The 24404-nt window shown below is 41.1% G+C and overlaps 1 protein-coding gene across 2 annotated transcripts in view; it reads right to left on the bottom strand.

The window, feature by feature from the left end:
• The window catches only part of ZC2HC1A (zinc finger C2HC-type containing 1A), a 283747-nt gene that overhangs the window by 243136 nt on the left and 16207 nt on the right, over positions 1-24404 (bottom strand). For both annotated transcript variants that reach the window (XM_053715152.1, XM_053715153.1), the window contains exons 3-4: positions 14133-14249; positions 12893-13034 (exon numbers count right to left, since the gene is read on the bottom strand). In XM_053715152.1, the coding sequence (XP_053571127.1) occupies positions 12893-13034; positions 14133-14249 (259 nt within the window). The remainder of the gene's footprint in view (positions 1-12892; positions 13035-14132; positions 14250-24404) is intronic.

Raw genomic sequence — 24404 nt, 5'->3', positions numbered from 1 at the left:
TGGTGCGCAGCGGTATTTAGCGGCCTTCTAATTACCAAAAAGCAACACCAAAGCCATATATGTCTGCTATTTCTGAACAAAGGGGATCCCAGAGAAGCATTTACAACTATTTGTGCCATAATTGCACAAGCTGTTTGTAAATATTTTTAGTGAGAAACCTAAAGTTTGTGAAAAAGCTAACAATTTTTTTTATTTGATTACATTTGGCGGTGAAATGGTGGCATAAAATATACCAAAATGGGCCTAGATCAATACTTTGGGTTGTCTAAACACACACATAAAGGGTTATCTAGGGATTCCTGACAGATATCAGTGTTCCAATGTAACTATCACTAATTTTTTTTAAAAAAATGGTTTGAAAATAGCAAAGTGCTACTTGTATTTTTTGCCCTAGAACTTGCAAAAAATAAAGCAAACATCATGTAAACATTGGATATTTCTAAACTCAGGAAAAATTTTAGAAACTATTTAGCATGGGTGTTTTTTGGTGGTTGTAGATGTGCAAGAGATTTTGGGGGTCAAAGTTAGAAAAAGTGTGTTTTTTTCCAATTTGTTCCTCATACTGTATATAAAAAAAAATTATAGTAAATTATAAGATATGATAAAAATAATGGTATCTTTAGAAAGTCCATTTAATGGTGAGTATATAATATGTGTGGGTACAGTAAATGAGTAAGAGGAAGATTACAGCTAAACACAAACACCGCAGAAATGTAAAAATAGCCCTGGTCCCAAACGGTCAACAAATGGAAAAGTGGTCTGGTCACTAAGGGGTTAAGAGTCACGGATGGATCACTGACTCAATCACTTAAGAGCCAAAGTGAGAGAAGGAGCTTGGGTTAAAATATTGTCCAGATAAAGAGCAACGGAGATCCCTTTTGCACTTAAAGGGACAGTCAACACCAGAATTTTTGTGGTTTTAAAAGATAGATAATCCCTTAATTACCAATTCCCCACTTTTGCATAACCAACACAGTTAGAATTATACACGTTTTACCTCTGTAATTACCTTGTATCTAAGCCTCAGCAGACGGCCCCCTTATTTCAGTTCTTTTGACAGACTTGCATTTTAGCCAATCAGAGCTGCATCCATGGTAAATTCACATGCATGAGCTCAATGTTATCTATATGAAACACGTGAACTAATGCCCTCTAGTGGTGAAAAAAATGCATTTAGATTAGAGGTGGCCTTCAAGGTCTAAGAAATTAACATATGAACCTCCTAGGTTTAGCTTTCAACTAAGAATACCAAGAGAACAAAGCAAAATTGGTGATAAAAGTAAATTGGAAAGTTGTTTAAAATTACATGCCCTATTTGAATCATGAAAGTTTTTTTGGGACTTGACTGTCCCTTTAAGGTTAATAACATAGTTCCTAGAATCTTGGTAAAGATCCTTGGAGCCGTTGCCAGATCGAATGCAACAGCCACAAACTGATAATGATTGTCTTGGAAGGCAAACCTGAGGAATTTGAAGTAATCTCTGTGAATGGGGATGTGTGGGGATGTGCATCCTTCAGATTTATGGTTGTTATGCATTGGCCTTCCTGCACTAAAGGGACAATAGCGCGAATAGTGCAAAGGGACTCAGAAATTTGTTCAGAGATTTTCAAACCAGAATAGGTCTGAAAGTACCAGTCTTTATTGGCTGATTGTAAATATGTGAATAGTAACCCAGACCTTGTTCCTCTTTTGGGAATGGTACAATCACCCCCATGTGCTCCGGATCTTGGATACATTGAAGAAAAGCTTCTTCTCTTGCAGGGTTTTTGGAAACATAAGACCGAATTATGTCTAGTACCCAAGGGTCCTGAACAGACTTGGACAAGACCTGCCGAAACAGGCTCAACCTGCCCCCCAACCAAAGATGACTCTAATATGGGGGCTGCACCTTCATGTTGATTTGGAAGATGAGGATGAAGGTTTTTTTAGACGGCTTCTGCTTGTTCCAAGAACCTCAGGGATTCCATGATAACTTTGTGGAGCCAGGTCTTTGCGATTAAGACAAAGATTTCTGCCTGTAGTTCTCAATTGTCGAAAAGACTAAAAAACGTCCGGGTCTTGTTTTGTTCTTGGATCTTTTGTCCTGAGGTAAAAATGACCCCTTTCTTCCAGTAACTGTGGCAATGATGGAATCTAGAACTTGAGCAAAGAGTCCTTCTAGCCAGAACTGCAAGACCTGCATTCTTCGCATTGAGGCGAACAATATGCATTGTAGCTTCACACATGACAAAATTTCCCACTTTGATCATCTTCAAGCGATACTGTACCGAAGTCCCTTCGGTTAGTAACTCAGAGAGTCACACCACAATGTAACCACACCTGCCACACAGGCAACTGTAATGGCTGGCTGAAAAAGGAAACCTGCCTGAAGAAACACCTTTCTTATGTATGCCTCCAGCTTCCTATCCATGGGATCCTTGAAAGAGGTACTATCCTCTAAGGGGGTTGTAGTTGTCTAAATCAGAGTAATTTTGCACAATCCACATTAGGAATAGAATCCCAAACTTCAGAAAAAGATGTGGTAATAGAGAACATCTACTTGAAATTAGGAGAAGGAACAAAAGGGATCCCTGGTTTATCCCATTCTTTACACACAGTCTGAGAGATAGCCTCAGTAATTGGGTGGCTTAGTAACAGTTTAAATAAAATATCCAGTTGTTTCACTGAAGTAGTTTCAGCTGCTGTAGATTCTTGTAACCCTAAGATTACCAGAACCTCACGCAAAAGAGCTTGTAAATTATTCAATTTAAATAGGAAAGGAGGAAATTCTAATTCCTGTTCAGAATTTGAATCTTGTTCATCTGATAACAATTCATCTTCAGAATAAGAATCAGAGTTCACAGACTCAGACTCCTTAGACAACTGTAAATCTCTCTTTTTCTTAGAAGGACTAGCCACCTCATAAGAGATTGTAGATACTTTACTTTCTAAAGCAATACGCTTGCGATTACTTGAAGACGGAACAAACCCCAACATCTCCTTAAGCTGTGCAAGAAGGTAAATGTTTATCAGAGGAAAAATCCATACTTCCTTTATGCAACATACATACTGGTGGGTAGCCAAAGCCTGAGCCAGGGGAATGCCTGAAATATGGGTTGAGAAATGGTAATCCCAACTGTGCAATTGTGACTGTGCTGGGGGACACACATGGACAATATTGCAAAGCAAGCACTTGGCATTAGGGTTTACCTCCCCCTGCAGCCTCTTCAGATTAAACAGGTCGATAAATTGGAGAAGGGACAGATCTGGATTACTCCATAACACAGCAAATTAATAAAAGTAATAGAGAATAAATGCCAAAAAAAATTAAAAAAGTACATTTATGCTTACCTGATAAATTAATTTCTTCTATGATACGACAAGTCCACAGATTCATCCTTTACTTGTGGAATATTATCCTCCTGCTAACAGGAAGTGGCAAAGAGCAACACAGCAGAGCTGTCTATATAGCTCCTCCCTTTGCTCCACCCCCCAGTCATTCGACCGAAGGTACAGGAAGAAAAAGGATAAACTAAAAGGTGCAGAAGTGACTGAAGTTTTGAATCAAAAAAATATAATCTGTCTAAAATTGACAGGGCGGGCCGTGGACTCGTCGTATCATAGAAGAAATTAATTTATCAGGTAAGCATAAATTTATATTTCTTCTATAAGATACGACGAGTCCACGGATTCATCCTTTACTTGTGGGATACAATACCAAAGCTACAGGACACAGATGAACGGGAGGGACAAGACAGATGGCTAAACAGAAGGCACCACTGCCTGAAGAACTTTTCTCCCAAAAATAGCCTCCGAAGAAGTAAAAGTATCAAATTTGGAAAATTTGGTAAAGGTATGAAGTGAAGACCAAGTTGCAGCCTTACAAATCTGTTCAACAGAAGCATCATTGTTAAAAGCCCATGTGGAAGCCACCGCTCTAGTAGAGCGAGCTGTAATTCTTTCAGGAGGCTGCTGTCCAGCAGTCTCTTATGCCAAACGGATGATGCTTTTCAGCCAAAAAGAAAGAGAGGTAGCCGTAGCTTTTTGACCTCTACGTTTTCCAGAATAGACAACAAACAGAGAAGATGTTTGACGGAAATCTTTGGTAGCTTGCAAGTAAAACTTCACGAACCACGTCCAAGTTGTACAAAAGACGCTCCTTCTTAGAGGAAGGATTAGGACACAGGGAAGGAACAACAATTTCCTGATTAATATTCTTATTAGTAACAACCTTAGGAAGGAATCCAGGTTTGGTACGCAAAACCACCTTATCAGCATGAAAAACAAGATAAGGCGAGTCGCATTGCAGATAGTTCAGAAACTCTTCGAGCCGAAGAGATAGCAACTAAAAACAGAACTTTCCAAGATAGAAGCTTAATATCTATGGAATGCATAGGTTCAAACGGAACCCCTTGAAGAACTAAATTCAAACTCCATGGCGGAGCAACAGGTTTAAACACAGGCTTGATTCTAACTAAAGCCTGACAGAACGACTGAACGTCTGGAACATCTGCCAGACGCTTGTGCAGTAAAATTGACAAATCAGATATCTGCCCCTTTAAGGAACTAGCTGATAACCCCTTCTCCAATCCTTCTTGGAGAAAGGACAAAATCCTAGGAATCCTGATCTTACTCCATGAGTAGCCTTTGGATTCGCACCAATAAAGATATGTACGCCATATCTTATGATACATTTTCCTAGTGACAGGCTTTCAAGCCTGAATCAACGTATCTATGAACGACTCTGAGAATCCCCGCTTGGATAAAATCAAGCGTTCAATCTCCAGGCAGTCAGCCGCAGAGAAACTAGATTTGGAGGCTGGAACGGACCTTGAATGAGAAGGTCCTGTCTCAGAGGCTGTGTCCACGGTGGTAGAGATGACATTTCCACCAGGTCTGCATACCAAGTCCTGCGTGGCCACGCAGGTGCTATCAAAATCCCCGAAGCCCTCTCCTGTTTGAATCTGGCAATCAGACGAGGAAGGAGAGGAAATGGTGGAAACACATAAGCCAGGTTGAACGACCAAGGTACTGCTAGAGCATCTATCAGTACTGCTTGGGATCCCTTGATCTGGACCCATAACAAGGAAGTTTGGCATTCTGACGAGATGTCATCAGAACTAATTCTGATGTGCCCCATTGACGAATCAATTGTGCAAACACCTCCGGATGGAGTTCCCACTCCCCCGGATGAAAAGTCTGACGACTTAGAAAATCCGCTTCCCAGTTCTCCACTCCTGGGATATAGATTGCTGATAGATGGCAAGAGTGAGTCTCTGCCCATCGAATTATTTTGGAAACCTCTATCATCGCTAGAGAACTCTTTGTTCCCCCCTGATGCTTGATATATGCTACAGTCGTGATATTGTCCGACTGGAATCTTATGAATCTGGCAGAAGCCAGCTGAGGCCACGCCTGAAGCGCGTTGAATATCGCTCTCAGTTCTAGAATATTTATCGGGAGGAGAGCCTCCTCCTGAGTCCACATACCCTGTGCTTTGAGGGAATTCCAGACTACACCCCAGCCCAATAGGCTGGCGTCCGTCGTCACTATGACCCATGCTGGCCTGCGGAAACACATTCCCTGGGACAGATGATCCTATGACAACCACCAAAGAAGAGAGTCTCTGATCTCTTGATCCAGATTTATCTGAGGAGATAAATTTGCATAATCCCCATTCCACTGATTGAGCATGCATAGTTGCAGTGGTCTGAGATGCAAGCGAGCAAACTGAACTATGTCCATTGCCACTACCATTAGTCCGATTACCTCCATACATTGAGCCACAGACGGCCGAGGAATGGAATGAAGAGCTCGGCAGGTGGTTAAAATCTTTGATTTCCAAACCTCCGTCAGAAAATTTTTCATGTCTACCGAATCTATCAGAGTTCCCAGGAATGGAACTCTTGTGAGGTGGATAAGTGAACTCTTTTTTTACGTTCACCTTCCACCTGTGAGATCTTAGAAAAGCCAACACGATGTCCGTGTGAGATTTGGCTAGTTGGTAAGTTGACGTCTGAATTAAGATATCGTCTAGATAAGGCGCCACTGCTATGCCCCGCGGCCTTAGAACCGCCAGAAGGGACCCTAGCACCTTTGTGAAAATTCTGGGAGCTGTGGCCAACCCGAAGGGAAGAGCCACAAACTGGTAATGCTTGTCCAGAAAGTCGAACCTGAGGAACTGGTGATGATCTTTGTGGATAGGGATGTGCAGATACGCATCCTTTAAATCCACGGTGGTCATATATTGACCCTCCTGGATCATTGCTAAAATAGTCCGAATGGTCTCCATCTTGAAGGATGGGACTCTGAGGAATTTGTTTAGGATCTTGAGATCTAAAATTGGTCTGAATGTCCCCTCTTTTTGGGGAACCACAAACAGATTGGAGTAAAACCCCTGCCCCTGTTCTGTTTTAGGAACGGGGCAGATTACTCCCATGGTATGCAGGTCTTCTACACAGTGTAAGAACGCCTCTCTTTTTGTCTGGTTTACAGACAATCGAGAAAGATGGAATCTCCCCCTTGGAGGAGAATATTTGAAATCTAGAAGATTTCTAAAGCCCAGGAGTACTGAACGTCTCTTGCCCAAGCCTGAGCAAAGAGAGAAAGTCTGCCCCCTACTAGATCCGGTCCCGGATCGGGGGCTGCCCCTTCATGCTGTCTAGGTGGCAGCAGCGGGCTTCTTAACCTGTTTACCCTTGTTCCAAATTTGGTTAGGTTTCCAGACTGACTTGGATTGAGCAAAATTCCCCTCCTGCTTTGCAGCAGGGGAAGAGGTAGAGGGACCACCTTTGAAGTTTCGAAAGGAAAGAAAATTATTTTGTTTGGTCCTCATCTTATTTGTCTTATCCTGAGGAAGGGCATAGCCTTTTCCTCCAGTGATGTCTGAAATGATCTCTTTCAGTTCAGGCCCGAATAGGGTCTTACCCTTGAAAGGGATGGCTAAAGGTTTAGATTTTGATGATACGTCAGCAGACCAGGACTTAAGCCATAACGCTCTACGCGCTAAAATGGCAAAACCTGAATTCTTTGCCGCTAATTTAGCCAGTTGAAAAGCGGCATCTGTAATGAAAGAATTAGCTAGCTTAGGAGCCCTAATTCTATCCAGAATATCATCTAATGGGGTCTCAACCCGAAGAGCCTCCTTTAGGAGCCTCGAACCAAAACGCAGCTGCAGTAGTTACAGGAACAATGCACGCTATAGGTTGCAGAAGAAAACCCTGATGAATAAATATTTTCTTTAGAATACCCTCTAATTTTTTATCCATAGGATCTTTGAAAGCACAACTGTCCTCAATAGGTATAGTTGTACGCTTAGCTAGGGTAGAAATAGCTCCCTCAATCTTAGGGACCGTCTGCCACGAATCCCGAATGGTGTCTGATATGGGAAACATTTTCTTAAAAGTACGAGGGGGAGAAAAGGGAATACCAGGTCTATCTCAGTCCTTTGTAACAATGTCCAAAATCCACTTAGGGACCGGAAAAACATTAGTGTAAGAAGGAACCTCTAGATATCTATCCATTTTACACAATTTCTCTGGTGGAACTACAATAGGGTCACAATCATCCAGAGTCGCTAAAACCTCCCTAAGCAACAGGCGGAGGCGCTCTAGCTTAAATTTAAAAGCCGTCATATCTGAATCTGTCTGAGGGAACATCTCAGAAATCTCTCCCTCAGACAGCAAATCCTTCACCCCCAACTCAGAACATTGTGAAGGTAAATCGGAGATGGCTAATAAAGCGTCAGAGGGCTCAGCATTTACTCTCACACCGGACCTACTGCGCTTCCCCTGCAACCCAGGCAGCTTAGATAATACCTCTGTGAGGGTAGTATTCATAACTGCGGCCATATCTTGCAGGGTGAAAGGGACGCACTAGAAGTACTTGGCGTCGCTTGTGCGGGCGTTAATGGTTGTGACACTTGGGGAGAATTAGATGGCATAACCCGATTCCATTCTGACTGAGAATCATCCTGCGACATACTTTTATCAGCTAAAATATGTGCTTTGCAATTAATTGCCCTTTCAGTGCATGTGGCACACATTTTAAGAGGGGAACCACAATGGCTTCCAAACACATTGAACATTGGCTTTCCTCAATGTCAGACATGTTAAACAGGCTAGTAATGACACAAAACAGGCTTGAAAACACTTTATTTAGTGAAAAAAATAACAATCTTAAAAAACGGTACTGCGCCTTTAAGAGAAAAAAAGCATACACATTCTGCAAAACCGCTTAAAAATAATCAAATCGTTTCAATTTTTTGTATGAATATTCAAAATATGCAGCTAAGTTTGCCCCACCAGGAAAGGAACACTTGACCCTTTACTTTGAAAAACCGGATGATTAATAAGGCCTAAATCCGGAAAAAATACCCCCTGCACCTCTGGTGCCTACCTGCCCTCAGGGCTTGGAAAAACGGGGTTGAAGCTTCGATTTGGCCCAACACTTCCACAAGGGCCCACCGGAGTTGGAGCTTGCTGCTTAATTTGCAAATGCAACTAAGGCGCGAAAGTAGGCTCCGCCCATCTCACTCGATGTTTCTCAGCCCAAATGAACCGCACCAGAGCGGTCTCAAACTAGCCCTGTGGGTTCTTAAACCCAAAAAAGAAGCCAAACGTACCCTCTAATAAAGTCTCAAAAACGTTACTGCCAAAAACGTTATCAGCACTCCCAGTTCAAAAAACGTTTGCCCACAAACATACAAACTCAGTGTCAACCATTTTTTATTAGCCCCTATGTGCAAGCTTAGTAATACCCCTCTTCTATTAGGATTACTGCTTACCCTTACCCTCATGGGGATACTGTCAGCCATTCTGAAATACCACAGTCTCTCCAGAAAAAATGACTGAACATACCTCACTGCTATATAGCATGATAACGTTCCTCACACTGAAGTTTCTTGTACCCCTCAGCCTCTGTGGGAACTGCTTTGGATCTTAGTGACAAATGCTAAGATCATCAGCCTCCAGGCAGAAGTCTTCATCCATCTGCTGCCTGAGAGTAAATAGTACACACCGGTACCATTTAAAATAAAAAAACTCTTGCTTGAAGAAAATAAAAACTAACATTTTATCACCTCTTTCACTTTACCCTTCCTAGTACTTAGAGTAGGCAAAGAGAATGACTGGGGGTGGAGCTAAGGGAGGAGCTATATACAGGGAGTGCAGAATTATTAGGCAAATTAGTATTTTGACCACATCATCCTCTTTATGCATGTTGTCTTACTCCAAGCTGTATAGGCTCGAAAGCCTACTACCAATTAAGCATATTAGGTGATGTGCATCTCTGTAATGAGAAGGGGTGTGGTCTAATGACATCAACACCCTATATCAGGTGTGCATAATTATTAGGCAACTTCCTTTCCTTTGGCAAAATGGGTTAAAAGAAGGACTTGACAGGCTCAGAAAAGTCAAAAATAGTGAGATATCTTGCAGAGGGATGCAGCACTCTTAAAATTGCAAAGCTTCTGAAGAGTGATCATCGAACAATCAAGCGTTTCATTCAAAATAGTCAACAGGGTCGCAAGAAGCGTGTGGAAAAACCAAGGCGCAAAATAACTGCCCATAAACTGAGAAAAGTCAAGCGTGCAGCTGCCAAGATGCCACTTGCCACCAGTTTGGCCATATTTCAGAGTTGCAACATCACTGGAGTGCCCAAAAGCACACGGTGTGCAATACTCAGAGACATGGCCAAGGTAAGAAAGGCTGAAAGACGACCACCACTGAACAAGACACACAAGCTGAAACGTCAAGACTGGGCCAAGAAATATCTCAAGACTGATTTTTCTAAGGTTTTATGGACTGATGAAATGAGAGTGAGTCTTGATGGGCCAGATGGATGGGCCTGTGGCTGGATTGGTAAAGGGCAGAGAGCTCCAGTCCAACTTAGACGCCAGCAAGGTGGAGGTGGAGTACTGGTTTGGGCTGGTATCATCAAAGATGAGCTTGTGGGGCCTTTTCGGGTTGAGGATGGAGTCAAGCTCAACTCCCAGTCCTACTGCCAGTTTCTGGAAGACACCTTCTTCAAGCAGTGGTACAGGAAGAAGTCTGCATCCTTCAAGAAAAACATGATTTTCATGCAGGACAATGCTCCATCACACGCGTCCAAGTACTCCACAGCGGGGCTGGCAAGAAAGGGTATAAAAGAAGAAAATCTAATGACATGGCCTCCTTGTTCACCTGATCTGAACCCCATTGAGAACCTGTGGTCCATCATCAAATGTGAGATTTACAAGGAGGGAAAACAGTACACCTCTCTGAACAGTGTCTGGGAGGCTGTGGTTGCTGCTGCACACAATGTTGATGGTGAACAGATCAAAACACTGACAGAATCCATGGATGGCAGGCTTTTGAGTGTCCTTGCAAAGAAAGGTGGCTATATTGGTCACTGATTTGTTTTTGAATGTCAGAAATGTATATTTGTGAATGTTGAGATGTTATATTGGTTTCACTGGTAAAAATAAATAATTGAAATGGGTATATATTTGTTTTTTGTTAAGTTGCCTAATAATTATGCACAGTAATAGTCACCTGCACACACAGATATCCCCCTAAAATAGCTATAACTAAAAACAAACTAAAAACTACTTCCAAAACTATTCAGCTTTGATATTAATGAGTTTCTTGGGTTCATTGAGAACATGGTTGTTGTTCAATAATAAAATTAATCCTCAAAAATACAACTTGCCTAATAATTCTGCACTCCCTGTAGACAGCTCTGCTGTGGTGCTCTTTGCCACTTCCTGTTAGCAGGAGGATAATATCCCACAAGTAAAGGATGAATCCGTGGACTCGTCGTACCATAGAAGAAACATATCCAAACTGCTATAAGTCACATAATTAAAGTATAATGCACACAAACCATAAATAATTATAAAGTTCAGAACCACTATAGAGATCTCAGCATATAGTCCCCACTGCTATTAAGATGACCCCCCTCATCAGTAGCCTCTTGTGGATATTTCTCCAGCTTAAATGAAAATATTTGTGTCCATGTATATGAGCCAAACATTGAGGGCTATGAGTGGAAAGAAATAAACTTCTACTTACCTTGTGTGCACCCACAGCTGCACTTACCTGATCTGCAGCAATGCCCTCGTCCTAGTTAGATATCACCAACTCAGGATCTCTAGTAGGAAGTACCACAATGTGCCAAGAACAGTAGGTGACTCAGGACCAGTCCTAGTGACCACTGTGGCAGGCTGGTGAACAACTTCCGCAAGAGATTTACACTCACCAGTCATTGTACTTGTTTGCACTCCTCTGACCTCGGTTCTCTGAGGGGGAGGACGGGCCTCACAAAACATTTGAGCATTTTTTTTCAGTCATAAATTAACAGCAATGCACCATTCACCTGTTCTCCTGTGAAAGCAAAAATTAAGACTGAGGGTAAGCAGGAAGTGGGAGGGATTAAAGCTCTTGATGTGTTGGGCAATTTATGCCTGGCTCCTGGTGTAGGAACCTTAATCCCAAATGTTATGGCTCGTGGACTCTCACCACCTTATCAAAGAAAAGGTAAAATAAGGAACATCATTAAAGCAATTTCAACTTAGCTTTAATGTGGTAGCTATAAAATGCTGCTTTACTACCAGTTTCAAGATACATGGGGGGTTTCTTCTCCAACTGGAAGCCACATATGTTGTCCCAAAGGGTTGAAACTGTAAAGGGTTGAATCTGTACTATTTTATTTTTTACCTGACAAGTGTTAATGTGATTTATTTGTAGGTACTCTGATTTAGTGAACACTAACAGCTTTCTCTATAATCATTACATGAGAATATACTAATAATTTACATAGTGATACATGGAGCGAATAGAGACTCTTTGGGACTATTACTCTTTCTTTATATACCTATTTGCCCTCATCTTATTGCTGGCTTCAGTTTACACGTAACCAAGTTATGAGAGAAAAAAGATGGATTGTCTCTACATAAGATTACAGATAACAGCTAAAACCCCACACATAAATGTGGGCTATATTATATTTAAAAAGGCATTTAAAATAACAATCTAATGCAATTCTTGAAAGCTCTAATTTGTTAAAGGATTTTTTTTTGCATTAGAGAAAAAAAATAAAAAAATAAAAGTTGAGGTGCTGGAGAAAGTATAATGATAAGGAGTGTGTGTGTGTGTGAGAAGTGTATGGCCAAATGCTATGGGTGTGAACCTAGTTTATATATATGCATGTTAAAAACTAATATGTACAAGTAAACTAATATTAAGTGAGTACAGCAATGAGATAAACCAAAAACGTAATTACCTGAGGTGAAGCAGCATGCTACAATGGCTTAAGTTGAGGTCTGACTTTTGGCTTTGGCACCCAAACAGGAATAATTTTAGCTTGATCTCAAAAATGGAACCACTGTGTATAATTCTTGAGTGATATTAGTGTTCCATAACACTTGAATTCCTAGACTCAACTTGAAATATTTTCCAATGTGTTTCACCCCATCAAAAACTTTAACCACATAACTATAATCCAGTTCGTATAACATGAACATACAGAATGCTGATGGCTAATGCATCATTAATGGAATTCTAGAAAAAAAAATCTAGAAACTTTACCAAAAAAAAAAAGGGATGTTCAGCGAATATACTTAACCTCATACAATCTGGACAGAACTGTCTAGGGAACAAAAATAGGCCTCACCCAAACAGTTTACTGGCCTCCTACCGGACTAAAAACTACCTAAATAAAATATTCCTTTATGCAAGAATCAATGATGATCGAAAAATTAAATGCTACACATTGGATTAGGTTGGTTTGAGACTTCCACAATCTGTTCAGAAAATGGACAGAACATGGGCTGAGTAAGTTTATGAAGACTTTAGTTTAGGAACCCTCTGGTAGAACTGTCTCATAAATGGTGAGTCGCCGTAACCATATGTTTTTATTTAAAAGTTAACTTACCAGGATCATATGAAGGTGGAGGGGGAGGTGGAAGCTCTCCACCCTCTTTCATAATCTGAGTGAGGCCTTTAGCTGCTCTAATAGTAGCTATGAAGTCTTCATGCTTTCTGCGCCAATTAGACTGTTTCTTTGGAGGTTCTGGCTAAAAGAAATCAGGGAAAATGAATGTGTTAAAGGAACATTAATCGCAATCCTAAATCCCACAAAATAATTTAAGGACAGTATAAAATGCAGCGCACATTCCTTATTTATTATTCCTGTAATTTCCCTTTGCAAATACTTCTTACCTGGAGACTGGGGATGCATGCTCAAAGAATTTTAAAGAGACAGTTTACACTAATTGTTTCTCCCCTTTAATTGTTTCTATTGATCAATTTTACCCGCTGGAGTGTATTAAATTGTTTACAAAAAGCTAATTTACTCTTATTTTGGCAAATGAAATAGCTGATTTAGCCTGTGGTATCCCTACCTATACTGAAAGTTTCTATACATAAGTATAGGCTATTGACAAGCTATGTAAACACAGCCAACAGAAGAAATTACCCTTACAGTGGAGTGTAGCAGAAATATGTAATTAAAAAATAAATGTTCCATTGTTCTCTCTAAGCACTGAGCTTTGCTTTACAGACATATATAAGATATAAATTAAGGAAGCATGTGTGTGCACACAAAGTGATACATTAACCCTTTCCGGTCCTATGTCGGAATAGATCCAACAAAGGGTTTTACCGATTGTGGTTCTATGTCGGATGTATTCCGACATGACAAAAAAAAAAAAAATAATAATAGGTAGGAAAATAAACATACAAGTATGTTTTTTTTCCCTAAAATTAATTAAGATCTGCTGCCGCACGTATTCAAAATTTACCAGAAAGGGTTAAAGAGATCTGAGTTTACCTAAAAGCTCAACCCATTTTATTAAACTCCGTAAAACTGACACTGCAATTTCTCATACATTTTACAATTTTGCAGTATACTGTCCCTTTAACTTTAATTTCCCTGGTCAATCTGTTCTAAAATTAAACACACAGCTCAATATTTCTTAAATGCAGCTACACAAATAAGTAGATTGAAAGTCTAAGAGAAAAGTTTTAAAACATTACAAATGTTAGTATTCTTAGCATTACACTTCAAATAAAAATCCTATGCAACTCCCTGTAAATAGCAATCATAAGTAAATACACAGTAACATACATATCTATCATTTAATTTCCATTTGTTAGAGAACGTTATTACTCACCCGAGGTTTAACTGGTTTTATTGTAGAGATTTCTGTTCCCTCAGCTCTCTGCCTACTTGAGTCAAAGGCTTTCCTTTTCTTAACGAGTGACTTCTGACAAATTGGAACATGTTTTTTCTGCCAGAGGAAGTGGGAAAATAATCAATGTTTTTCTATCGTTTTGCTTAAAATACTGATAAAGAGCATAGTTCACACTTTAAAATCCTCTAAAGAAGCACATTTGATACCCAAAAATACATAGAAAAGTGGAGAAATTTTGTGTAGCATAAACGGAAAAGTAAAAAAAAAACACTTTTTAAAGGGCCATTGTTGTGTTAAGATTACATGCTATAATCCACTGGTTTTCAAACCTGTCCTTAAGCCTCCCCAACAGACAAGATTTTCAGGATTACCTTGGACGAGAGCAGGTAAAATACCCATGTTCACTAATCAGCTGATTACTTCACCTGTGCTCCAGTTCAAAGTAATCTTGAAAATCTTGCCTGTTAGGGAGGCCTGAGGACAGGATTGAAAACCAGTGTAAAAATCTGTAAGAGCTGAGACGTGCGAATGGATTAGCGGCAGTTTCTGCTCAGGACCCACAGTGCTTTGCGGCTCCCAAGCAGGTCTTTAACTATGTGATTAAATCCCTTTGCAGGCGTTAAACACACAGCATTACAGTGGCGCTAGTGTTAAAGTTACATGCTCTAAGATTTAGAGCAAGTCATTTTAACACTACAATGGCCCTTTAATTTTGACGCCTATCAAAATACAGGCTTTTACTATTGTTTAAAAGTAATATACTATTATTATATTGCTGAACATAGATTTTGATGGAAAAAGAAACAAAAATAAAATTTATGCTTACCTGATAAATTTATTTATTTCCGGATATGGGGAGTCCACAACGTCATCAATTACTATTGGGAGTATCACTCCTGGCCAGCAGGAGGAGGCAAAGAGCACCACAGCAAAGCTGTTAAGTGTCACTCCCCTACCCATAAACCCCAGTCATTCGACCGAAAAGGAAATGGAAAAAGGAATAACACAAAGGTGTAGAGGTGCCTGAGGTTTAGTAAAAAATAACTGGCTTAAAGAAAAAAGGGTGGGGTCGTGGACTCGCCATATACGGAAATAAATACATTTATCATCAGATAAGCATACATTTTGTTTTCTTTCCTAAGATATGGTGAGTCCCGACGTCATAAATTAATAGTGGGAACCAATACCCAAGCTAGAGGACACAGATGACTAGGGAGGGAGAACAAGACAGGCAGAACTAAACAGAAGGCACCACCGCTTGAAGAACCTTTCTCCCAAAAGAAGCCTCAGCCGAGGCAAAATATCAAAATTTGGAAAAAGTATGCAGAGAAAACCAAGTTGCAGCTTGCAAATCTGTTCCACAGGAAGCTTCATTTTTGAAAGCCAAAGAAGAGGAGACAGCCCTCGTGGAATGAGCCGTAATTCTCTGAGGAGACTGCTGACCAGCAGTCTCATAAGCAAAATGAATTATACTTCTCAACCAGAGAAAAAGAGAAGTAGCAGTAGCTTTCTAACCCTTACACTTTCCAGAGAAACAAACAAACAGGGCAGAGGACTGGTGAAAATCCTTAGACGCCTGCAGGTAGAATTTTAGAGCACGCACAACATCGAAGTTGTGTAACACTTATGGTATTTATGGGGAGAGCAGACTCCTCCCTAGTCCATAGTCCCTGCGCATTTAACGTGTCTCAGATAGCTCCCCAGCTCAGCAGGCTGACGTCCGTGGTAACAATTACCCAGGAAGGCCTCCGGAAGCAAGTGCCATGAGACAGATGCTCCTGAGAAAGAAAAGAGTCCCTTGTCGTCCGATCTAGATCTATCCTTTGAGACAGATACGAATGGTCCCACGTTCCATTGGCTGAGCATGCACAACTGCAGAGCTCTCAAATAGAATTGAGCAAAGGGAATAATGTCCATGGAAGCGACCATCAGACCAATTACCTCCATACACTGAGCCACTGATGGCCGAACAGTAGACTGCAAGAGAGAGAGGTAAGAGGAAAGAATTTTGGATTTTCTGACCTCTGTCAGAAACAAATTCATAGATAGCGAATCTATTACGGTCCCTAAGAAAACCACCCTTGTAGCTGGATCAAGGGAACTCTTTTCCAGATTATCTTTCCATCTGTGGGAACGTAGAAAAGACAACAACAAGGTCTCTGTATGAGAGTTTGCTTGTTGAAAAGATGGCGCCTGAACCAATATGTCATCCAGGTAGGGTGCCACTGCAATTCCCTGAGCCCTGATCACTGCCAAGAGAGCCCCCAGAACCTTCGAGAAAATTCTGTGAGCTGAGGCAAGGCCAAATGGAAAAGCCACAAACAAAGTGTTTGTCTAGAAAGGCAAATCTCAGGAACTTGAGATAATCCCTGTGGATGGGAACATGAAGATACACATCTTTCAGGTCTATGGTCGCTATGAACTGACTCTCTTGTACCAAGGGAAGAAGAGACCAAATGGTTTCCATTTTGAAGGATGGTACCCTGAGAAAAACTTGTTTAGACACTATAAGTATAGAACAAAAAGTTCCCTCTTTTTGGGAACCACAAACAGATTTGAATAGAATACCAGGCCCTGTTCCCTTAAGGGAACTGGAACTATCACTCCCCAGGGAAGAAAGGTCCCAAACGCAATTCAAGAATGCCTCTCTTTTTATCTGGTCTGCAGATAATCTTGAGAGGAAAAACCTGCCCCTGGGAGGAAAGGTCTTGAATTCTATTTTGTAACCCTGAGACACCATGTCCACAGTCAAAGGATCTGGGACATCTCGTACCAAAGCTTGATAAAACTGAGAAAGTCTGCTACCCACTGGATCCGGTCCCGGACCGGGGGCAAACTCTTCATGCTGATTTAGATTCAGCTGTTGGTTTATTTGATTGCTTCCCCTTGTTCAAAGACTGATTGGGCTTCCAATAAGACCTGGACTGCTCCTGCTTGGAAGAGGGAGAGGAAGACTTTCCTTTGAAGTAACAAAAGTAATGAAAATTACTTTGACGTCCTTTAGGTCTATTCTTCTTGTCTTGTGGTAGAAAAGACCCTTTTCCACCAGTAATGTCAGAGATAATTTCAGCCAGACTGGGTCCGAACAAGGTCTTTCCTTTGTAAGGAAGCGCCAGAAGCTTACACACAAAGTAATAAGCACACACAAACTTATGAGTCACCGATAAAAAGTTAACTTCTACTTCATAAAGAAGATTAACCCCACTCTCTGCCTCACATACCAAAAGTGCCTGCCCACTGTCTAAAAATTAATTCTGTCCCCAGGATTCTAGTCCCATAAAAATATGCAGAGAGTTGTAACTTAACCCTTTCAGTGCCAGCCTCCCAGCCCCAGATAACAAATGGCACTTACCTGCACTCTTAGCCGTCCGGCAGGAGGACAGCTAACAAAGCGTGAAAGGACGCAGCAAGGGCCACCTACAAGTTCCTAACTGCTTTAAAGCCACCACTACTCTACTGAAGAGATTGATGTGGACTGCAGCTATACCCAAAATCTTGCTAGTAGCGAAAGAAATCCAATTTTCTTTAGACACCAAAACTTCACCTCCTCCTTTGACAGAGGCAAAGGGAATGACTGGGTTTATGGGTAGGGGAGTGACACTTTGCTTCATCCTGCTGGCCAGGAGTGATATTCCCACTAGTAATTGATGACATTGTGGACTCACCATATCTTAAGAAAGAAAAAGAAAAAGCCCATTTCCTATGTCAGCAATGGCAACCCTATGGCACACATGCCACAGCTGGCACCCAGAGGGCAGTCTGTTGGCATGTGAGCCATAACGCTGCAAACATCGCATACTGTTATTAAGGGACTCGTATGGTCTGTAGAGAGCGGCAGGTCCACACACAAACTATGAAGGCGGAGCATCAAAGTAATAACTCAGCCCGCCAAATTCCATTTCCCTCACAAGGAAGTGTGCGCAAACAGTAAAAAGACTGATGGAGGGAAAGAAAAAGACAGCACCAGCAGCTGAGCAAGTAAGATTCTGGAAAGGGACATTCACCAGGTAATTCAGCCTTTGAGAAGCGACTTTGTGTAGTTTCTAGTTAGCTAGTGTGTCTCTCTGTTGATGAAATTGTAGTTCTCTTTCTTGCTGATGTAGCCCCATTGCACTGTGAAACAATGTTTCCGGGTGCAAGGTCCTGTCAGGTAATTTTTTATGCTACACCAGCAGTCTCATTTAAGACTGTTAATGACTGTGGTATGTGATGTGGCTTTGACTGTTTGACATGCATATCTAGACTAAGGCACTATTATTTGCTACTCTAGAATGGGAAAACAATGTACACTTCTGAGGGTCGCCTCCTATTTTTAATAGTGTGCTAATATATGTTTTCTTGTATATTTGTTGTACATGTGTTGGTGTGGCTATCACTGCTCTAAAAAAAAAACAACATGTCAGCCATTATCCCATTTTTTACCATTTTTTACCATTTAAGATAGCTGCTTGAGTGTTTGCACAATTGGCAGCTGGGAAGGTTTTTAAAATGCAGAAATCACACAAGTACTGGTGCCCCTGTTATGCTATCCTTGAAACATCTTTCACTCTTACACTCTCTTTCTCTCTCTTTTCTCCCACTCTCTCTCTTTTCTCCCTCTCTCTTTCAGTTTCTCTTTTTTCCCCTCTCTTTTTCTCTCTCTTTCACTCTCTCTCTCTCTGTCTGTCGCTCTCTGTCTATCTCTCTGTCTCTCGGTCTATCTCTCTGTCTCTCGGTCTATCTCTCTGTCTCTCGGTCTATCTCTCTGTCTCTCGGTCTATCTCTCTGTCTCTCGGTCTATCTCTCTGTCTCTCGGTCTCTCTCTCTCTCGGTCTCTCTCTCTCTCTCGGTCTCTCTCTCTCTCTCTGTCTCTCTCTCTCGGTCTCTCTCTCTCGGTCTCTCTCTCTTGGTCTCTCTCTCTCTCGGTCTCTCTCTCTCTCTCGGTCTCTCTCTCTCTCTCGGTCTCTCTCTCTCTCTCGGTCTCTCTCTCTCTCTCGGTCTCTCGGTCTCTCTCTCTCTCGGTCTCTCTCTCTCTCGGTCTCTCTCTCTCTCGGTCTCTCTCTCTCTCGGTCTCTCTCTCTCTCGGTCTCTCTCTCTCTCGGTCTCTCTCTCTCTCGGTCTCTCTCTCTCTCGGTCTCTCTCTCTCTCGGTCTCTCTCTCTCTCGGTCTCTCTCTCTCTCGGTCTCTCTCTCTCTCTCGGTCTCTCTCTCTCTCTCGGTCTCTCTCTGTCTCCTGTATTTTTAATTTGAGACAAAAGCAGTTAATTAGCTCAAACAGTTGCATTAAGTATTTTTCTAATGAAAAACCCTTGGTATTCAGGTTTAATTGTAGAGTTGGCACTTTGAGATATGTAAGTTGCTTTCGTGTTGATGTTTGGGCACTCAGGGTTAAAAAAGGTTCGCCATCACTGTCCTATGTAAACTTTTTTTTTTTGCCGTGCAGTGCATTAAGGTGTTTTTGACCCAGCCACAATACCTAAATTATACAGGTACTATTGTGACTGCCCAGGAACCCTAACCATCACTTCCTTTTACTCTAATATCTAATAATGAACCAGTTTATTTGGAAAACAATTATTTTAAAAAGTTATCAGATACAGGATTGTTAAAAAAAAGTAACTGGACATTTAAACTTCAAAAATACATTTCCCACTATTTTAATTGACAGATATTAAGGTGTAAACTCATCATTACAAAGATTCTCAAGAGAGGGAAAATATCACTCTTCCTAATGTTACATGTTATTTTACAACAGTGCTTTCTTTTACCTTGTGTTTAGCATATTTAAAAGATTAAACACGTAGTGCCCCATTTATTTTACTGCAGATGGACAATGTTCCCAGGCAGTGAACCAGTCCATACAAGTTTTCTAGGAGTGAGGCAGATTCCTCTACCAGAATGTATGATGGAGCAAGCAATCTTTTGTGCAGCCATGTCTGCTCTTGGGCAACCAACTGCACAAGAGCAGGGTTTGTCAATCATTTAGGATAAATTAGTTAGGGATGTTTCTCTCCAACTCTATAGTGCAGAGGTTAGTAATCACCAGTAATGAGCGAGCCTGCACTGTAAGGGTTCTGAACATAAGGATATGGCTTGTAACTGGATCATACACATTTACATGCCTGCTTCTCATTTGCTAAACAGATGTCGCCTCAGGTGGAGTTTCAAATGAGCACAACTTTAACAACCGTCTATGAGTTATATACAGTATCTCAAAAAAGTGACAACACTGAAGAAATGACACTTTGCTACAATGTAAAGTAGTGAGTGTACAGCCTGTATAACAGTGTCAATTTGCTGTCCCCTCAAAATAACTCAACACACAGCCATTAATGTCTAAACAGATGGCAACAAAAGTGAGTACACCCCTAAGTGGAAATGTCCAAATTGGGCCCAAAGTGTCAATATTTTGTGTTGCCACCATTATTTCCCAGCACTGCCTTAACCCTCTTGGGCATGGAGTTCACCAGAGCTTCACAGGTTGCCACTGGAGTCCTCTTCCACTCCTTTATGACGACATCACGGAGCTGGAGGATGTTAGAGACCTTGAGTTCCCCTACCTTCCATTTGAGGATGCCCCACAGATGCTCAATAGGGTTTAGGTCTGGAGACATGCTTGGTCAGTCTATCAACTTTACCCTCAGCTTCTTTAGCAAGGAAGTGGTCGTCTTGGAGGTGTGTTTGGGGTCGTTATCATGTTGGAATACTGACCTGCGGCCCAGTCTCCGAAGGGAGGGGATCATGCTCTGCTTCAGTGTGTCACATTACATTGGCATTCATGGTTCCCTCAATGAACTGTAGCTACCCAGTGCTGGCAGCACTCATGCAGTCCCAGACCATGACACTCCCACCACCATGCTTGACTGTAGGCAAGACACACTTGTATTTGTACTCCTCATCTGGTTGCCGCCACACACGCTTGAAACCATTTGACCCAAATAAGTTTATCTTGGTCTCTTCGGACCACAGGACATGGTTCAAGTAATCCATGTCCTTAGTCTGCTTGTCTTCAGTAAACTGTTTGGTGGCTTTCTTGTGCATCATCTTTAGAAGAGGCTGGGGCGACAGCCATACAGACCAATTTGATGTAGTGTGTGGCATATGGTAAGAGCACTGACAGGCTGACCCCCCACCCTTTTAACCTCTACAGCAATGCTGGCAGCACTCATACGTCTATTTCCCAAAGACAACCTCTGTATATGACACTGAGCACGTGCACTCAACTTCTTTGGTCGACCATGGCGAGGCATGGTCTGAGTGGAACCTGTCCTGTGAAACTGCTGTATAGTCCTGCCCACTATGCTGCAGCTCAGTTTCAGGGTCTTGGCAATCTTCTTATAGCCTAAGCCATCTTTATGTAGAGCAACAATTCATTTTTTCAGATCCTCAGAGAGTTCTTTGCCATGAGGTGCCATGTTGAACTTCCAGTGACCAGTATGAGAGTGATAACACCAAATTTAACACACCTGCTCCCCATTCACACCTGAGACCTTGTAACACTAACAAGTCACATGATACCGGGGAAGGAAAATAGCTAATTGGGCACAATTTGGACATTTCCACTTAGGGGTGTACTCACTTTTGTTGCCAAGGGTTTAGACATTAATGGCTGTGTGTTGAGTTATTTTGAGGGGACAGCAAATGTACACTGTTATACAGGCTGTAGTCTCACTACTTTACATTGTAGTAAAGTGTCATTTCTTCAGTGTTGTCACATGAAGAGATATAATAACATATTTACAAAAATGTGAGGGGTGTACTCACTTTTGAGATACAATGGGGCATATGTATCAAGCTCCGTATGGAGCTTGATGCCCCGTGTTTCTGGCGAGCCTGCAAGCTCGCCAGAAACAGCAGTTATAAAGCAATAACCTGTCCGCCTGCTCTGAGCAGGCGGACAGACATCGCCGGAAATCAACCCGATCGAGTACGATCGGGTTGATTGACACCCCCTGCTGGCGGCCCATTGGCCGCGAGTCTGCAGGGGGCGGCGTTGCACCAGCAGCTCTTGTGAGCTGCTGGTGCAATGCTGAATACGGCGAGCGTATTGCTCGCTGTATTCAGCAAAGTCTGGCGGACCTGATCCGCACTGTTGGATCAGGTCCGCCAGACTTTGATAACTAGAGGCCATAGTGTTTGACTTTGTACAGTAACAGAAAATAATAAAGAAGATTTTAATTTTAAACTAGAATGTCCCTTTAATGTTTGAAAAGACTACAATTTAATGTGGGATGACAACATATTTGTAGCATCACATTTAGCATTTTTATAAAAAAAAAAAAATCAAAGAAAAAAAATAACAACCAAAAGATCATAATACCTTCCTTCATGTACAAAACCAAGGTCATTAAAAAAATATGCCTTCTGAAATAATGATGACTTTTAAAGTGCACTCTAGCAGTATTTGATGTGATTATTTTCAGGATGATGGATTCATTTATTTTTAAACAATAGTTTATTTTTCTAAAAGTAGAAGCATTCATAACTTTAAAGCAGTAGAGTTTCTTGCAGCACACGTCCATTATCGTTACCTGACATTACCTGAATGAAGAATGCACCAATAAAACTTTGCTTCTGTGCAATACTCGTGAAATGGAAGGTAGGACCAACAAGCTGGCTATCAGAAGACCTTATGGAGAGTGGTTTAAACTGCAATAAGGCATGTAATATCTATACAATGAATATCTATCTATTCTGAACATGAATGAGACTACACAGTTTAACACACCAAATCAAGTCATTTAGGTTTTTAAAATTTACACAGTAATTGTTGCACTCCTAGGTGCAATGTATTTTTGCTCCTTTAGAAAGGACAAGGTTGATGACCCAGTAAAAAGCGGAATATGTACATATTTAACAATCAACTACTGTGATGTTCTACCAAACACTGAAGTATGTAAACTGTGCGTCAAATGGAAGTTGATGAGGGATTTTGTAAATCGGCAATTTTTATGCTTTAGAACTGTTGGTTATTGGCAACTATGCAAATATGGCCGTCTTTAGCTAGTGTCACTTGTTAGTGTTAGTTAGTAGCTCACTCACAATCTTAGTTCTGATCTCAAAGTATTGTCAGGCACTTATATGTGCAATACTAAAAATACACGGGCTTTCCGGTCACTTAAACTCATATTGGGTAAACATAGCCTGCCCATGCGGGTAGAGATCTCAGAATAAAAATAGAGCAATAAGCATTTATTTTAAATAGTTATTTCAAATGATTAAATATATGTCATACAATGTTATGTGCAACAAGATTAAACTAAGCTCATCTTAGTCATGGGTTATGGTTTATAGTCTGTTCTTGCTAAAAAAAGCAATAATACCTTTTGTAGTCTCAAACACTGTGCTATACAAATAAAGCTACATACAACTGAACCATTATACCATGCGGAGCACTTTTAAATAGATACATACAATGAAATCATTATACCATGCACAGCAAAAATATGTCACCCGCTGGTGTGTGCTTGTAGCAAGTAATGTGACTCTCATGTTTAGCCACATTAGAAAGAAAGGCTAAAAGGTATGAGAGGAAAGAATGGTGACCTCTAACACCAAGCTACTCATGCAGCTGTCCTTCATGAGAATGTATATGAATACTCTACTCTCACAATCAGCACTAAAGGTGACACAAAACACCCAGATTGTTAATAGAAATGTTATAGAGCCCTTTCAGAGTCAGTTAAAACATTTCTGCTGAGAACTATTCAGCTAAAGCTTCAGTACATTTTCAGATTAATGAGAAAGTACTAGATGTGTCAATTGTTCCAGTCTTGAAAGTGTGAGATTGCCGGTCATTAAAAAGTTTATTAAACCACTCCAAGAATATTATTTGTGCTCTACCAGAAACAGAATTTCAACTATTTCTAAAAGGTCTCCTGGATCTTAATGACAAGATAAAATGAAAACACTAAATGACAATATAATGTAATGAATATTCATTATGTATCTTTTTCATTTTAGCTGCACTTTAACTATTAAAGTTTTTTTCATTGTGTTTAAAAAGGATGTGGTGCATTCCATAGACTTTAAAACCTTAACCCAGCTACAAGCTACAGACTAATTGCATGATCTGTGTAGTAGCTTATTTATAGCGGTCTCTAACTCGCCACATAAAATAAGATAAAAATACTGGAGAGATGGAGAAGAGAGAGGGGGGGTGTGGTTAGCATTAAGTGTTCGTAAGAATCCAGTGTTAAGGCTGTGACACACTGCAAGCGGAGCGGTGCGCAGCGTGTAGATGCAGCTGTGCGCGCTCAGTGTGTCTTGCCTT

Source organism: Bombina bombina, chromosome 5 (genome assembly GCF_027579735.1).
Source record: "Bombina bombina isolate aBomBom1 chromosome 5, aBomBom1.pri, whole genome shotgun sequence".
NCBI lineage: Eukaryota > Metazoa > Chordata > Amphibia > Anura > Bombinatoridae > Bombina > Bombina bombina.
This window is presented reverse-complemented; position numbering and strand designations above follow the sequence as displayed.